An 18,711-nucleotide genomic window follows, 5' to 3' on the forward strand; every position below is an offset into this window, starting at 1 on the left:
CCACCTGCACAGCTCTGCTTACTGGCCCAGAAGAAACTAGCCTCATTGTGTGTCTTTTCTGCCTGTTTGGTGAATTCAATTGCAGCAGAGGTACTGAAAGTGCGGAAACCGGTGTAAGACCCACTGCAAGGATGTGCAGCCGGAGCTGAGCGGAGTGGCATTTCCCCCTTTTAGAGATGGGGAACAGCTGAATCAGCCGAACTCAGGTGATAAAGCCCTACAATAACAGAAATGTACAATAACATTCTCTTGAGTTTTCTTTGCTTCAGCCATATGACAAAGTGCTTGATACAAATTACTGTGCAAATTCTTTGTCCTGAATATAAGGTCAGATGAGATGGTTGTTTCATAAATATAAGGTCAGATGAGATGGTTGTTTCAATTCCCTTTTTGTTTCTAGCTCTGTGAATGTGTGCTTTATGTACTTAGAGTATGAGTGGGATCAGAGGGTGTTTGCAAGTACTGACATTAAATGTATGTCTTCCAAATTTACAAGAGGCAAACTCAAGCTGCAGTGTTTGTACTCCTAAGCTTTCCTCCCACCTCGGCCCATTCTATGACTGACACGAAGGCAGATTCAGATTTTCTCTGCTCGCCACCCATTGGTTGCTAGGGTTCTTTCAGACACACTGAGATATTCCCTACAGTGTCTGTGCTGGGCTGAACCAAAGGTGCACCTGGTCCAATATTCATCTCACAAGCGGCTGTGAACAGATGCTAGGGAACAGCAGAGAAGGCATATATGGAACTTCTTGCAAGTGCTCGCCTAGCTTCAAATTATTTTTAGCACAGAGAATTTTCTGAGCTGGATGTGGCTGCTGTCTGCTTACTAACCTTTCTTGGACTTTTTTCCAAGTACTTGTCCATTTTTTCCTTGACTCCAAGTTATTATTATTTTGTTATTATTTTAATCAAGAGCCGCCTTTAGTAGTAAATACTGCAAGCCTCCACGGGCTGTTTGGAGAACCACCTCTTTCTTTTCAGCCTGGTTTATATTGGGTTCATCTGACTCCTTTGTTTGATTCCTTGTTATTGCTTATCCTTGGTCTGAAACCACAGTCTTGGTCATCAAACTATGACAACATTGCAAACATGAAGCAGATGCAGTTTTCCATGCACATAGTGTGCGCAGGCAGAAAGAAGCGCGATGAGTGCACAATCAAGGTGTCTCTTAAGCGTGTGTTGTTGCAAGTGAGAACCCTTCTTGGACCACTGCAGAAGTGGCCTTGGACTTGTTTTCATGCTGGTGCTTTTTTCCACCAGCAGTGCTGACAAAGGCTGCCCATGACCTCGCACTTCCCATCTCACAGACTGAATATTGTGCGAAACGCTCATCAGCCCCCAGGAATTCTGCGGCCGCCGTCGCCGGAGGGACAAAGAGGTGCAGCGGGCACGGGGGCAATGTACGAGAGCGGCCCTCGGGCGGCACAGAGATGCGCAGGGAGCCGGGCGGCGGGAGGCAGCGGCGGTGACAGCGCGGCCGGGGGCAGCTCCGCGCACCCCACAGCCGAGGCATGGAGCAGAGCGCAGCCCCCCCAGAGCCGCCCCCGTTCCGGGGGCCGCCGGTGCCTCCCTGCCGTGTGACAGCCGGGGGGGGCCGCTGCTGCCTCGGCGAGCCGTGCTGCGGCGGCCGCAGCCATGTGTTTCTCTCCCCGCCCGTGACACAATAACACGGGAAGCGGGGCGGGTTTTGGAGGGGGTGGGGGGGGGGAAGGGAACCGAAACGGCGCCCCGTCCCCTCCAGGTGAGCGCGGCGGGGGGAGGCTGCCGGTGCCCCCGGCCACGAGCGGGGGATCGGAGCTGCAGCAGCGGCGGCTGCGGCCGGGGGTGGCCGGAGCCCGCTCCCTTCTGCCCGCGGCGCTGTGCCCGCAGGCGGCGGCGATGGAGGAGGGCATGAGCAGCATGCAGCAGAAAGCGACCGAGCTGGAGCACATGGCCGAGGTGCTGCTGACCGGCGAGCAGCTGCGGTAAGCGGCGCCGTGCCCCCCGCCCGGGCTGTGCTGTGGGACTGGGGTCCCGGAGGGCGGCGGGAGGGGCGGGGGTGAGGACGTGCCCCCTGGAAGCCGAGCACCTGCTCTGCTGCCCGCCCGGCCACGGCCGCTCGCACCCCGCAGCCCTGGGACCGCTGCGATGTCCCGGCGGGTGGGGGGATCCCCGCGGGGAGAGCGGGGCTGTGCGGCGCCGAAAGTGTTAACTGCAACGCCTGACTCAGTTAATTTTTAATTTCTGGGATGTGTTCGGTGTGCCGTCTGAACCCATACACTACGGAGGAGATCTGAAATTGTAAGGCTTTTGGCTTGTCGATGAATCTTGTGATTCAGGAGGAAATATCCCATTATTATTACTGTGTGTTAGATGTGTAACTAGAAGGAGAATGGAAAAAGATGTGCTCAGTGGCTTTTGCTTGAATTTTCTTTGAACTTTTTGCTCAGATGCCAGACAAACACTGCAGAACAGTAGCAATGTTGCTTGATTTGGAAGGTGCCATCCCTGCTGCTGCTGCAGGCACTGATGTTGGTGCTGGTAGCATTGACATTGGCATTGGTAGCATTGGCAAGCACCGTTGGCACCGTGCAATGCACACCAGTGATAGCCGTATTCAGGCTGTAAACATCTCTGTGATCTGGCTCCAGTACTTCTCCATGCTTGAGATTATTCATCAGAGCAGCTTGAAATGAAACCTGGAGTGAAAGGATCATAGAATCATTAAGGTTGGAAAGACCACGAAGGTCATCTAGTCCAACCATCAACCCATCACACCATGCCCAGTAAACCATGTCCCTTGGTGCCACATCTACAGGTTTCTTAAACACCTCCAGGGACGGTGACTCCACCACCTCCCTGAGCAGCCTGTTCAGGACACACCAGCATGCAGGCTCTGCACAGTGGACTTGGTGCTGAGGGGTTTGTCAAAGTGCTGACAAGACTCCTACAGCTTCCAACTTACCTCACAAAAAGCTGAATATTCAATTCTAATACAAAATTTCTATTGACTGAAGACCTTCTGTATTCCTTGAAGTTAAATGTAAAAACAAAAGCTTTGCAATCATTCCCTAAGGAGAGCATGGAGGAACTTCAACAAATCTGGCTCCCACCGTCAGCTTATCACTGTCACAATCAAGGATGATACTTACAATTTCATAGAATCATTAAGGTTGGAAAAGACCTCTAAGGTCATCTAGTCCAACCATTGACCCATCACCACCTTGCTTGCAAAACCATGTCCCTAATTTTATTCATTAAGGTAATTAAATGTGATGCTATTTTGGGGCAAGATCATCTACAAATACAAAATAATTATTCCCCATCCTGGTCCCATGAAGTTATCTCTGGGCATTCCTATATGAGTCCATAGTAAGTGACCTAGATCTCCTTGGACTGGTTTCATAGCACAGCCTCCATAACACCTGGCTACTGCAAAAGAGATCTGCTTCCCCTTCCCTTTCTTCTCCTGCCCATGGTTCTGTAGTCCCATGCAGTGCCAGCTCACATCCTTGTACCTTTCTGATATGGCCACCTAGTGAGCACGCTGGTTTTGTGAGCTGATGACTGCCAGCATCTCCAGAGGATGGGTGGTGGGAATGTGGAGCCAGAAGGAGGGAGAGGAGGTGGTGGGGCAGAAGCAGATCTCCCGTTCTGGCAGGAAGGAGCTTTTGGATCAGCTGGAGCTGTCCTGGGAAACTGCACCCTAAAACATCTCTGTTCCCCTAACTCTCATAGCTTCGTTCTGTTTCTCTGTTGGGATGCTCTATACAAGGGTTTTCCAAACAGTAAAAGCTGCAGAATAGATGACAGAATACTGGCTGGTAGACAAGTTTTGGCTAACCATGCATTTAAAGTTTCCCTTTTCCTGTCCAAGATAAGTGTATAATTGTTAATGCGAAATGAAAACATGGAGGGCTTTCAAGATCAAAGTCTGGTTATCAGAAGCCTCTGGGGCTGACAAACAGATGATAGAAAACCAACACGCTCGCGCATTCAAGGAAACATACTGTACTCTATTGTTAGTGATGCTTGCAAATGCTAGATAAGCCCTCCTGGGAGTGATGCAGCCAGACAGGTGACTGTGTGTATTTGGGTGAAAGTGCACACGGGCAGGTGTTGCATGCTGCAAGATGAATGCATAACTTGGGAGTAAAGTGTAAGATGAAACTCAGCATGGTGTTGCTTACATATAAATAAGAAAATGTAGGTATTTAAAGCACTCTTCTACTAGACCAAACAACATGTGTCTAAACACAGATGCTTATGATAGCTGCTTGATTGAAATTCCTTACAAAGTCCTATTGCTCCTTGCACCCCAGCCTCATGCATTGTCTCACTGGCCCCTTTCCGTGGGCTGATTGCTGCATGTCCCTCCTCGGCTGTGACCTCTTAGTGCAGCAAGGGCTGAACTCATTGCAGCAGCACCTGGTGCTGGCACTGGGCTGTCACACAGCAGCTTCCGTCACCAGCAGCTCATGGGAGATGAGACTGTGACATAAATCCTGGTCCGTGGTCCATGGGTGGTATGATACAAGGAAAAATAAAGGATGTTGAGCTGCATGGTATAGCTGATATGGTAAATTTTCACATCTGGTAAGGTCCTCTGCCTCTAAAGCCAGCAGCCGGCTAAGCAAATACTTAACCAACTCTTCCTTTTGGTTAATGGGAACAGATTTTTTAAAGTGAGGACTTCTGAAGTTTGGGTCTTGGCAGGCCTTTTAGTTACCAGGCAGGAGGCCGTGAAACAAAACTGAAGACTCCCTGATCCCAGCAGTGTGGCCCTGCAGGACAGACCCTATATATAGCAGCTTCTGAAGACCAGAATGAGGAAGTCAAGTGCTTGGATGAGCATGGTCAGGCCGAGGGCACTCCAGGCACTGATAGCTCTGTAAGGGGACAGACCACTGGGGCTGCCTGAGAGCTCCAGCTGCCCCCACATCAGCTCTTTCCTGGCTAAGCTGCACTTTTGGATACCCTATGGCTATTCAGTGGTGAGCTCTTTCATTTGAGATTGGCTGCAATACGGATGTCCTCAATTGCTTACAAATGACCTGAAGAATGATCTCCTGAAGAAACTTATGCTCAGAAGGAGTGTGGGGTGTTTGTCTTCCTGGGGACTTGGAGAGCCATGAGAAGCCTCCACCATGCCAAGTCCCCACCTTCAGACACCTGCCTGGGTGCAGCCTGGGGACTGGGCATGCACTAGATCCTCTGTGGATGTGCCTGAAAGGAAGTGCCTCAGCCATGGTGCTTTGCGTAGTCGTAGAATCCTAGAACAGCTTGGTTTGGAAGGGACTTTAAAGATTATTGAGATTCAACCCCCATGCCATACGCAGGGTTGCCACCCACCAGATCAGGCTGCCCAGGGCCCCATCCAACCTGGCCTTGGGCACCTCCGGGGATGGGGCATCCACAACCTCTCAGCCTGTTCCAGCACCTCACCATCCTCTGAGTAAAGAATTTCTTCCTAACATCTAACCTAAATTTCCCCTCTTTAATTTAAAGCCATTCCTCCTTGTCCTGTCACTATCAGACTGTGTAAAGAGTCAGTCCCCCTCTTGCATGTAAGCTCCCTTCAAGTACTGGAAGGCTGCAATGAAGTCTCCCCAGAGACTCCTCCAAGCTAAACAAGCCCAACTCCCTCAAACTTTCTTCACAGGAGAGGTGCTCCAGGCCTCTGATCATCTTCATGGCCCTCCTCTGGACCCGTTCCAACAGCTCTGCATATTTCTTGTGCTGAGGGCCGCAGACCTGGATGCAGTACTCCAGGTGGGGCCTCTGAGGGCAGAGTAGAGGGGGATGATTGCCTCCCTCACCCTGCTGGCCACTCTTCTTTTGATGCAGCCCAGGATAGCTAGACATGTGATCGGTGGGGGTGTATAACAGCACTGCTGAAGTTGATAATGGTTTTATCTGAAGCAGGGCAATTCTAGACTCATTTCCCTGCCAGCCAAAGGCAACATGTTGTGCCCGTTTCAGCACTGGTTGGTGAAAGGATTAAAGTCTTGCTGTTGGAGTTTGAGCATTAACTTAGTTACAGCTGGCAGTGGAGAGCGGTTTCAACAGGTGTGTTTTGATACACTTGCTGACTGACTGTCTTACAGTCAGAGTTGACTGATATCTCACTCAGCTACTAATTACTTCTTGATGCCAGATTGCTGTTGAACTCTGTTGTATCTTCTGAGAGCCCCTCATTTCTCTTATAAATGTGCCTCACCATTCAGAGTGTCTTCAGGCATCAGCTGACTAAACAGCAAAATTTAAAAGAGCACTTATTTTTTATTTTTGTTTTATTGGAAATTACCTTTGCATACACATTGCAGCTCTCTGAATTACGTGTAACTTTAATGATATTTAATGTTCCTTCTCTACAGATTTTTAGGTGTGTCTTTTTCACAAGCCTATATGGGAGGCAACACCTTCTCCAATTCACACTTCTGTTAATTGTTTTAATAAATAATTAGGAAGCTTTTTAGATGAGCTTTGTGTGAGTAGTACCTGTAGTTCAGCATCTTCCTTCTTTCTGCTTACAGAAGGATGAAGCATGTTTCTTAAAGTTTTTTTTCTTACATTCTTCCTGGAAAGACAAAATGTAAGATATGGTTCAACGGAAATTTGTTTGCCTTATTATCAGAGTTTGCATGTGACTTTCATTTTATAAAAGAGGTTTTACACGGTAAACAGATGTAAATTTTGAAGCTGAGGGAGAAAAGTCAGAATCAGTTCTCAGTGGTCTTGCAAGGGCCTTGCTTCAGGAAGATTATCACTTACATGAAAACTTCTTAATACATTGGAGTGCCTAACTATCTGAGTCATTAACTTCTGCAATTTGATAGCACCTACAGGTCCATAAACTTTTTTCTTATTTGGAGCAGTAAACAGTCAACCTTTTTCACTCTGGTAAGGTTCGAAAGTTCATTGGCATTCGAAGAAGCAGTGCACCCAATGGCGCATAGCTGTAACATTTAGGAGAGAAATGCAGTCAAGAGATCATGGCATTAATGTATTGCTGTATCATAGAAATATAATAAGCATATAGTTAGATAATTTATTTAATGCTATCACTGTGCTTGGAACAGCATTAACACTCCAGTGACGCACAACTGTGACAATATAGACATGCACTTAAAGGAACATGAAGATTTAAGATACAGAATTGCCCAGGGGTCACTTCCCCTACAGACAAGTCCAGACTGATCTTCAGATATTAAACAATCTTACATGCCGCATTTGGAGATAGAATTCACTGAGACTAGATTTTGGGATCTGCCCATGCCAATCTAATATTGTATGCACTTTTCTATCCCCTGCACCATGTTCATGCACCAACTTTAGTTCTCTGTCAGTGCCTGCATTTCCATTAGTGAAGAGCTTCCTAATTGGGCTCAAAACTGACCCTGAAAAAGTAACTTTCATTTGTCTCACTTGAGAAGGCTCGTATCTGTTTACTTCTTCAGGGCAGATAGGTCATGGGAGGTTATATCATCAAATCTTTGTGGAACAAAGTGCTCCAGAGCTTTCTGCCCAACTAATTTCACTTTCATTGATTTGTTTTCCAAAATCAAGCAGCCAAAAAATTGGCAGTTTTCTCTGTGAAATTCCACCAGAGGAATACATTGAAAGAATGGCTTCAAAGTGAAGGCTGGGAAGGTTGCAGAATGGAGTGCTCTGAAAACAAGAAGCTTCCTGCTAAACCAGTACTATCATAATGCATTTAGTTATATATTTTAACTCAGGTAAATTAATTTTATAAATGTACACATTGTTTTTCTAGAATCTTTGATATCCGATGTACCGTCTCATATCTTTGAATCTTGCCTGTTTGTACTAACTTTAATTATGTCAGTGGTGCCATATATACATATGGACTCAGTGATCTTTATGGGTCCCTTCCAGCTCAGGATATTCTATGATTCTATGATACATGTGAGAGGGTACATATACATATCTATATACATATATATCTGTACACTTACATATACATGTACGTATACATGTACGTATACATTATATGCATACACACATATGCTTAAGCTTCCAGGGCTGGGTATCTCAATTTCTCCTGTTTTTCAGGAAAATTTTTGGTTATTCAGCATTTCTGTGAATTCAGGCGGAAGGCTGTCATTTGCTCAGGTCTTTCCTTTAAGCTGTTTCAATAATTGAGTCGCTCCAGTCAGCAGCTCTGAGTTAAAGTAGCTAACAATGCATGTGCAAACAGCAATCACTCTTGCTCTATGTACACAGTAAGGCGGATGTTGTAAGAGTGGTTTGAGCTGTATATTTTCTGTATTCCATTCCAGATGGAGTGAATCATTAACTTCTGTCTCAGGTTAGCAGAGATTAGCAGGGAAGCAAAGGGTACTGTATGTGTAGCGTGCGCAAGAATAGGTTTTATTTATTTTAGATTAGAGGGACTGCCCATGAACAGGTAAAGGAGACTGCTCTGATGTCGGTGCTTGTGCAGGGAAGGAAGGATTAATATTCCATAGGCAGCCTCACTTTGCTGTGTGCTATGCTTAGTGCACAACCCCAGCTCCTGTGGGGGCAGCAGCCATGGGCTGGCAGCATGACAGGAGCACTCCTATCGCTTGTCGTTAATATTTACTATTTGTATAGTGATAGTGCCTAGGAATTCAAGCTATTCATCAAGTCCCTGCAGGGGTAGGCACTGTGTGCTCAGAAGAAAGATAAAGCTCTTGCAACACAAATCTTGGCCACGGCTCGTGGCAGGTTTTTGCAGCAAATACAGAGCCTGAGAATGACATCTCCAAAGCACAGAGAAAAGTATCGCTGCAGTGCGGAGATGCAGAAGTTACAGTGCATGGGATGGGATGGGATGGGATGGGATGGGATGGGATGGGATGCGATGTGATGGGATGGGATGGGATGGGATGAGGTGGAGGGAGGGAGCTCTGGGGACAGTGTTCGGGAAAGGACCCACTCCTGACCCCCTCCTGAGTCACATCTGTAGAGTAAGACCTGGCTGAAGCCAGGAAAGAGGTCAGCCAGCTCTTGCTGTTGGATCTATGGAAAAGGATGAGGCAGTGATCTGTGCTTCACAAACCAATCAAGCTATTCCTTTTATCTGTAGACTCTGGTGCTTTTTGAAGTGTAAAAACGTAAGAATTTCAGTGCTCTGTGGTGTAAAATTTAAGAACTTGAAGGATGCTGTCACAGCAGCAAATGTGAGCTTCTTCGCAGTCCAGTTGACCTCCTGCCATAGTCTTCCTCATCCCCACTATCAACTTTCCTGGTGCTGAGTGCTGGCTTAGAGGCACCCCCTGGCTTAGGGCCTGCTCTCAAAAACAGGCAGTCCCTCACAAGGGGCCAGACCCTTCCACCTTTCTTGTTGCTTATACTGCTTTTTATATTTGAAACCTCTGCATTGTGGTTGACTCTTTTGCCTCTCTCTTCCTGCCGCAGCATGTTTTTGTGGCCATGTTTGCTGTTAATTTTTCTGTGTTGAAGGCAAGGGTTGAATACAGTCACCTACTCAAACTTTTGTGGGAAGAGGTTAAACTGATGAAGAACTGGCAAAAGGAATGAAAGTTGTGGTAAGAACATAAACAGGTTTGGTCCTTGTGCCTAGGCTTGAAAGAAGAATACACTCCATAAAAAAGCCACAGAAAACAAAGTACAGAAGCAGACACTGAAGAGAAACTGCAGTGAGGTGCTAATAATAATAGCGTAATAATAATGATGTCATTATTATTAGTGGCATTCATTGGGTGAACCACACTTCACATGTTGGCTTGCTGGTTTTCCTTAAGTAAGAGTACGGCATAGAAATGTACATTTTAAACAATTTTGATGTGTAAACCACTGGATTTAAATACAGCTTAAACCTTAACAGGGATCCTTCTTTACAGTGGTTGACTCAGACTTACTATTGTCGTGAATAGTATGGTGAGGCAGTTTTGCAAAGACAAGTTGCCTCAGCAGAAGGAAAGCTGAGGAATTTGTAATCAATTTCATATCAAATATCAGCAACAGTCATGGTTTTTTTGTTTTTTTTTTTTAATGGTTTGGAGGATTGTTCTTTGTCCTGAACCTCACGTTTTTCTTGTGGCCTTAAGGAGACATGACTGTATTGTGAATGTGCCTTTGTTCCTTGCACCAGAAAGAGTAGCAATGATCTTAAAGAAATATAAAGTATTCAAAACTGCACTGCCAGGAGAGTGCTCTACACTGAGAGTGGAAGTATAATAATGTGCGGCCATGGTGCTTCATTTCTGGAAAAAGCATAGAGGGGGAGCAAGTTGCATGGAAGCACAGAGCGAGCCCAGAGGCTCACTCAGGCTCTGGAGGAGCCCATGAAGTTGGAGGAGCCTCCAGGCAGTGGTCATCAGTAGGTCTGCTTCTGTTGACTGCTCTTTCTTCGTTCCCCAGCCAGGCTTTTCCGTATAGCACAGATCTGCAGTGAGCAAGATGTGCTTGGTGCTGCAGTTGTGAAGAGGGGCACATAGTTCTGAAGGCTGGAATTGCAAGCTGGTGCTGCCAGCGACAGCAGTGGTCTTCTTTTTCTCATACCCCCACCCTGGTATTTCTCCCTGCTGATTCCCTTCTTGGGCTTCCCTTCATTTGCACTGGCTTAAGCATCTCTGGACCGTCCCCACGCAGTGACCTGCACTGAGGCAGTGATCAGAAGGGCTTTCTGTTGGGTTTTCAGTTGAGTCTTTACAAACTGATTCACTACATGACCACATAAAGGCTTCTTCTGGGGAAGCGTGAGGGAAGAAACAGCCTTACACCATTTCAGTCAGCTACAGCTTAAGGCTATGATTTTCTGATACAGCAGATCTATCTGCAGACTGCCTCTGCCCCACTCTTATCACTTTCCTTGCACTTCTCACTGATGTTCATGGGATCCAAAGTTCAGAGAACTACATCGGCTGCAGACAAGTGAGAAAAGATTAACTTTCTGAACAGGCTCAGCGTGCGGTGCCAGTGCTGGGGTGAGGAAGCAGGCAGAAATGCGTGGAGAGGGATGCAGAGAAAGCACCATACAACTGCTGCTGGGTTTGCTTGGCCACCCCCTCAGTGCTTCATTTGCCTGCACACAACTGAGGACAGATAGTTGCTTGATTCCTACCTCCTAGCTTCAGACTCCTGTGGAAGATGGACTATAAAAATAAGGTTGAGTTTAAGTGCCTGATGCAATGAAGGCACTTACCAAATAGGCCCAGAAACCATCTGTTGGCACTCTGTTGGGTTTATTCCTCATTCAAGGTTTTTACCTTTACTTCTGTGCTCCTGTCAGGGTGTTGTGCATGAATAGAGGCAAATGATATATGTATTACAGATTGTACTGTGCAGTTTACAAGACCAGCACATCACAGTGCTACCAGTGTGACTGCTCTACTTCAGAATGCAACTCCCATCTTAATTATCAGCTCCATAATTTTGTAGTCTTCTTAGTTTATTTCTTATGAGTGCCTCAATCCAGTAAATGCATCCAGGTATCAAAGGTGCACTTACAAATAATTTAAAAATATGCCTGTTTGGGCTTCCTAATTCAGAGCAAATACAGAAGCTAGTTTTTGCATAAGGAGGCCGTAATTCTTCACTTCCGTGCAAGTGTGTGGGTGATAACATGAGATACCACAGCTGTGTCACAGGGTTTTGCAGGAAGAGAGCTCTCTGAGCACCAGGGGCTATCGGCAGTGGGCTTTACAGCAGAATGGAGCTGGTGTGTCAGGCTGCTGCTGCAGAAAATGGCAGGGGAGCTGGGCTCCTGCTCTGCTGGAGGGCTGCACTAGTGTGTATCTGACCCTATGGTGAGCAGCCTGGGGAGCTCAGCCAGGGTACAGTGATCACAGAATCACAGAATCATTAAGGCTTGGAAAAGACCTCGAAGATCATCTAGTCCAACTGTCCACCTACCAGCAATATTGCCCACTAAACCATGTCCCTGAGTACAACATCTGCAGCTTTCTTGGACACTCCAGAGAAGGCAACTCCACCACCTCCTTGGGTAGCCTGTTCCAATGCCTGAACATTCTTTCAGAGAAAAAGTTTTTCCTAAAATCCAATGCCAATGACAGTGCAAGGGGGAAGTTCAGCCGGCCTGGAGTTAGGGATGAGCAGCTCCAGAGACTCCACAATCCTACTGACTTCTGATGGAGTCAAACTATGATACAGCTGTGCCAGGCAGGAGACTCTTTTCATCCTTTTTGGTCATTTTTACCCTGCTGTCTCTTACTTATCTTGTGCCATCTCCAAAACCCATTACAATTCTTCCTAAGTGAATTTCACTCAGAAAGATTGGGACTGTATGATCGTGATCTGCATGGGTAGGTAGTGACAGGACAAGGGGGAATGATTTTAAACTAAAAGAGGGCAGATTTAGGTTAGATGCCAGAGGGAAATTTTTCACTGAGAGGGTGGTAAGGTGCTGGCACAGGCTGCCCAGAGAAGTTGTGGATGCTCCATTCCTGGAGATGTTCAAGGCCAGGTTGGATGGACCCTGGGCAGCTTGATCTAGTGGTTGACAACCCAGTCTGCAGCAGGGGAGTTGGAACTGGATGATATTTGAGGTCCCCTTCAACTCAAGCCATTATATAGTTCTATGATTCTGTTTACGCGGGGGAGAGAGAAAGAGTGAAGAGAAGGAATTAAAGGGAGCAAGACTCTCCTTTTGATGGTCGAGATGTTATATAGACCCAGCTGCCTTTTAGAGCTCAGCTCCAATTCCAGGCCCAGAGTTGGTTATGGGTCACATCCCATCAGCCTGGGCGGCTGAACAGAGCATTCTGTCATCATTGCCAAAAAAACCCTGGAAATGTACCTGAAATTAGAGTGGGTCTCTATTTAGCTATGTTTATGCTGACAAATAAAACTGTACACTTTGCAAACCAATAGGTTATCCAGTCACTGGCAGTAGCTCCCTATTACAATTAGAACTTAAAATGTTAAAATGCTTAAGGTGAGATCATCTGTATAGGCTGAGCTGGTTTGTCAGAATTTTTCTTGGACATGAGAGATTCCATATTTGATTCGTATATTTCAAACAGATGCCTGCAGCTGGACAGACATCCTCTCATCATGATACACTGCTGTTGAATGGGCAACTTAACTTTCGGCCTGTCTCATCACTGGGCTGCCAAAAGCCACATGCTGCTGATTTTCAGTACTACGGAGAATAAAGAACCCGTTTATACAGAGAATCCTGAAGATCACATCCCAGGGCATTGCAAGGCATGATGCAGCAGATGGAAAGATGGTCTTGCTCCCACATTGCTTATAGTCCAAGTGTAAAATAAAGAGATAGCAAATGGATACAGGCGTAACATGACTTTTGAAACTGCCGGTTATTGTGCTGAAAGTGCAGCTTCAGCACACCACCTGCTTCGTTGTTATGCTTTTTGGTAGAGACCACCTGCAATGCTGGGCAGGATTTGGGGGACTGCATCCAGATATCTCTGTGGGCGTTTGGATGAGGGTGTCTCCTACTGAGACAACAAACAGAAGCTGCTTGCTTGAAGATTTAAAACCTAATGGCAAAGATGAAACCAAATGGTCAGCTAGAGCAAAATTTCCTGAGAGGTGGTGATAGCAGAGATAGGATATTGAAAGTGAAGATAAGCACGGTAATATAATGTTTGATGTGACAGAAGAGGAGGAGGCAATAGGAAGGAATAGGGGAGATGGGCAATGTGATTGAGATGAAGAGCTGACAAAATTATCTTTCCAAGGGCGTTCCAGATAGATAAGAACCAAACAAGATGATGTTTGCCAAGGGCAAAGCACAGAACAAGTCTTGAGGTATGGAACTAAAAATGGACTTTCTGGAGGAGAATTGCGGCTGCCCTAGAGGTGAGAAATCCGCAGAGACCAAAGGTCTTCTGATGAAAAGCAGCACTAACACTATCATGTTTATCATTTATGGATCTTATAAAATCAACCTGATTTGGGAAGATTCTCCCATCCTTTTGTAACATAGCTGCCATCTAGCCTTTCACCTTCAGTTGTGGAGTTTTCCCTGCCTTTATTTCTGTGCTTGTCTCACTAAGAGCTATTGCCAAATCTGGTATATTGCCATAATGTTCCCATTATTGTTAGCTGAATTATTGTACGATCTGCTGGCTCTGTGTTTGCACCACTTTCTTGCGTATTGGGCCAAATGTGTTTATTGGCAGGAGTTAAAAAGAAGTGTTTGTATGTTGTATCTGTTGCTCTTCACTTTGTTACTCGTATCTTCAACGCACTGGGGATTCTTACAGCAGGCCTATGTATTCCTCTGTGTTTTCACAAACCATTCTCTGCTCTCATGTAGCAGGCAATCCAAACTAAGGGCATAATTACAACATGGTTCATAAAAACAATGATTTTTCATTTAATTCAAATGAGCATTGCAGAACATTCACAGGAAGCTGAAATTGTGAGAGCTTGTCTGAGGAATCAGAGCCCAGCACTTATGCAAATCCATTTTGGGAAGAGAATCTGACAGCACATGGCCAACACATCACTCAAAGTTAGGATTGCAAATAAAGGAAATGACTTCTGAAGAGATACTTGCTAAGCATTATTTATAGTGCTGATTGTCTGCAGCAGAACAATTTCCTTTCATTTCTTGCAAAAAAAGATCTTTTTCTGATAATCACACGTCCTTTTCTGCAGAAGTGTAAAACTGCATAGCACAGAAATCAAGGTAATATAATAGAAAGCTGTTAATTGTTTCCTGATTCTCAGGATGTAATTAACTTATACTTTCCTCTGCTGAATTCAATTTTTAGTAAGACGTGGAAAGAATAATTACTAGCTTAAGTTGCTATTCTGGTGCTCCGTCAGAGGAAATAGAGTGAGATTGTGATATGAAGAAGCCAAAAGTATCATTATCATGCACAAATTCAAAAAGACATTATACAAATACCATTTTGAGAATTATTTGTTAGTTACTGCTGGATGCATCTATGTAAACAAAATGTAGTAGTGAAGACAAGGAGAGTCTTCTTTGAGTTGCACAGGGACAGGACAAAAGGCAGTGAGCACAATTTGCAAGAGAATGTCTGATTAGATATCTGGAGAAAATTATTCACCGTGAGGGTAGGTCAAAAATTGGATAGGGACCTGGAGAAGTTTTGGAGTTTCCATTCTTATAGATATTGAAGTCTCAACTCTACTCGTGACTTACTCTTGAATAACTTGTATTAACTGGGCCTGCTTTGAACAAAGGTTGGACCTGATGACCTCGAGGCCTCCCTTCCAACCTGAATTAGTCTCAGTTTCATGAAAACATGGTGTGATGTCATATTGTTTTAGCTGTAGTAAATAATATTATGAAGATTTTGTTACTGGATAATAACCAGTGATTACTGTCCTATCTGTTTTACTGGTGGGAGGGCTTGAGAGAATATTTCCTAACCTTCTTCAGTGAAAAATTGGTTGGGTTAGTTTGTACAAGTGATGCGGTGGTTGACTGTACCACTTCTTTCACTATGTCAAGCTTTTCAAGCAAATTTAGGGGCTAGAAAAAAATCCAGTTCCAAATGAACATCCAAGAACTTTTGAAATCTCTCAATCCTCAAAACTGGATTTTTATGATGAGTGTGAAGGTGAGAATGTGGTTCCATTGACCACGCTGTCTTAATTCAGGCCAGGATTTTACCCCAGATTATATGAGATTCATGAGGTGCCAACATTTCAACTCATTCCACCACCAAGAGAGCTTTTCAAAGTGAATATGAGTTTATCTTTACATCCATTTCTTAAGAACTTAGGAGTGGAAATGAACGTGCACATACTTTGGACATTCTTGTTTTATATCAGTCCTTGAAAGATTATGACAGAGAGAAGAATGAGGGCTGTATAAGGAGTAATACATGCTTGAAGGCTGAAAAATCATCTTAATGCCAGAAATCACACCGGCTGTGTCATGTTGGCATTACAAGTAGAGCAGTAATCTCAGGGCAAACCACCTGCTCCTACTTTCTTGCTGCCAGCACAGCGATGGGACAAGAAGATCAAGTGCTCTCAGGTCATCTCACTTAGACTTTGTGCAAAAAGTGCCAATGTACTGTTTGTTTGTGTGCATAAAGAAATTATTGCCTTTCCATAGTCCTGCAGTGACAACCTTGCATGTGGAAAATGTAATTTCAGTCTACCTTAAAGGCAAGGGAGGTGTAAGAGCTGTTAACGCTTTCTTCATTTGTCTCATCTGATAATATGTTTGGTAGGTAAAGAGATGTATTCCTTTGCCCTTATGGATGTAGTGAAAGGCCTATTAATCAGTTACGTGCCCCACCACTATCCTAATTATTTTTTTTAATAATAGTATTTCTCTCAACACATGGAAAGTAATGAGATTTGTCTTTTTCTCTTTGTACCATTTTGCTTTATCACAGTGACACAAGGCCTAGCTCCTTTAAAATGTTTCATAATGGGGAAAAATCCAGTCATTTTTGGTTCCTAAAAAGTGGCAGTTTTTACAAGTGCTATATTTTGGGCATACTGTAATGAATACACCAGTGGTGTTTGCAAGATAATTGCTTGCATTCACTCTGTTTGGCTGCAGTGGGTCTAGAGTTGCTCCAAATGAACTTATTAAGAACTTCATATGATTTGTTTTTTAAATCCATAAATCAACACCAGATGAAACAGTGTATTCTACATAATTTCACGTGAAATATATTTGTGCTTCATGTTGATTTCTTTTCTGATGAATCCGGAACATCTGAGTTTATATGAGGCCAGTAACAACAGTACTCTTGGGAGACACATAACTGGGGCAAAGGAGGAAGAAAAAGGGATTGCGTAAACTGTTTAGGAGAAAAACAATAAACATGGAAAGAAAAATTTGCTTAAACTTATAGTAGCTGGGGAAAACTTCAGTGGACTGGAATTGTGACATTTTGTTGCAGGCTGAAGGCTATACACAGCACATCTTTTCATGCAAAAAAATCACTACTCCACCCCAGAAGAGGATAGACCTGTGGAAAAAGGCACAGATGTGTGCTGGCCACCAGATCAATGATTTCATGTTTGCAGCAGCCACAAATCTTTTGCAGTTCCAGCAGTTCATATATGCACAGCCTACTTACATATGGACTGAGATCTTAAATAATTCTGCATTCAGAAAGCCTGTTATAATTACATTCAAATGAAGACCTAATTGGTACTGTTGGTATTGTGCTTTGTTAGCCAGGGCGAGGAATGCACTAAACCATGGCATGCTTGTTAGCATGACCCCATGGGTCTGGGTGGCTACAGCGAGATGTGCCCGTGACCTACCTGCCCATCTGTGGTCTTCCTACCAACTGGGGAGTGACCATCCCCTGGCTGCCCACAGGTTCTGCCTTTCTTCAGGACAGGCAATGTCACTGAATCATGGAATGACAGAATCATAAGGGTTGTGAAAGACCACTGAGATCATTCATTCCAACCCCAACCCATCCCCACAGTCCCAACCACATTTCTCAGTGCTATATCTCCATATTTCCTGAACACCTCCAGGAACGGTGACTCCACCACTTCCCTGGGCAGCCCGTTCCAATGCTACACCCCTATTTCTGAGAAAAAGTTTTAAGTGCAGCTTAACACTATTACCTCTTGTCCCATCACTGGTTACGTGGCATGACCTGAATAAATAAACTGGATTTAGGAGTAACTGGGCCTTTTGTGCTGACAGTGAGTGAATTATCTGAGTTTGTGTCAAGGCAGAATGCAGGGCCTGACTTCTGGCCTGTTTCCATCTTGTTGCCCATCTGAAGCCTATCCCGAACTATTGGCTCAGTATTGTTTTGGATTCAAGTTCAGGCCTGAACCACAACTTGGAGTACGCTGTAAACATAACCATATTGTTACAATCTAATTCTACCAGCATTCAACTATGGCTGAGGTCATACATAAAGCCAATGCTGTTACTTGATGAATAAGGATCAGGGTGCGTGTTCTGAGCTATTAAAGCAATAATAAGTCATGGTCTGAATTTACTGTCAGAGCACATAAATACCTGTTCACTGAGCTTTCTGCATGTGTGGAGAGATAATTTAGCCTAGAATGAGAAATGACAAACACATGGCCCAACAATGAGAGCAGGGTGTTCAGTGAAGCAAGCAGAACTTCTCTAGGCTCCTTATTTATTTATTTATGTATTAATTTATCATTTAAAAGGAAATTTTCCATGTAATTTTAAGAGCAGAGGAAAAACACTTCTGTAATGTTTATCTTTTCAAAGCTTCTGAACATTTAACAAGGCCTAATCAAGCATGACAAGATCCTTCATAGCGGACTTGCAGAAGGAACTGTTCATAAAGAGTGGTTATGCAGCAGCTGTGTATCTGTTTATATCAAATATCTGATGTAAAAAAGTGCTGAGCTCAATCAAAGAAGCTATCCCGAGGCTACATTTTTGTAAAAGTAAAATCCTTTAAATAGAACTAGTCTTTAAATGAATTTTTATTAGTACATTTTACTTAGTGATAGGGTTCTTCATTAGTCTGCCAGAATTTAAGTCCATGAGTAACTGTGTCAGTGACTAATCTCCTTAAATTCACGTACCATAACTGTTCCCTTTACGTGCTTTTACGGCCTAGATAAAGAAAGTGATTTAAACCAGATAGATAGGAACATTCTTTATCATTAAGCCATCGTTTATCATAAAACAATCATTTCTGTTTTCAAAAAATAAATACGGCAATGTTATGTTTCAGAACTGTTGAGTACAATTATTCCTTATCGTTTGGCATAGATACATTTGGAACTGATTTAATGTACTCTGGAGCAATC

The 18,711-nt window shown here is 44.4% G+C and overlaps 1 protein-coding gene across 2 annotated transcripts in view; it reads left to right on the top strand.

Moving 5' to 3' along the window:
• DEPTOR (DEP domain containing MTOR interacting protein) overlaps window positions 1,692-18,711 on the top strand; it is a 74,803-nt gene continuing 57,783 nt past the window's right edge. The window contains exons 1-2 of one of the 2 annotated variants that reach the window (XM_021387107.1): window positions 1,704-1,744; window positions 1,873-1,967. In XM_021387107.1, the coding sequence (XP_021242782.1) occupies window positions 1,882-1,967 (86 nt within the window). In that variant the 5' untranslated portion in view covers window positions 1,704-1,744; window positions 1,873-1,881. Of the gene's footprint in view, window positions 1,968-18,711 lie in introns of both variants that reach the window. The other variant, XM_021387106.1, reaches the window with a different exon arrangement.

Source organism: Numida meleagris, chromosome 2, assembly GCF_002078875.1.
Source record: "Numida meleagris isolate 19003 breed g44 Domestic line chromosome 2, NumMel1.0, whole genome shotgun sequence".
Taxonomy (NCBI): domain Eukaryota; kingdom Metazoa; phylum Chordata; class Aves; order Galliformes; family Numididae; genus Numida; species Numida meleagris.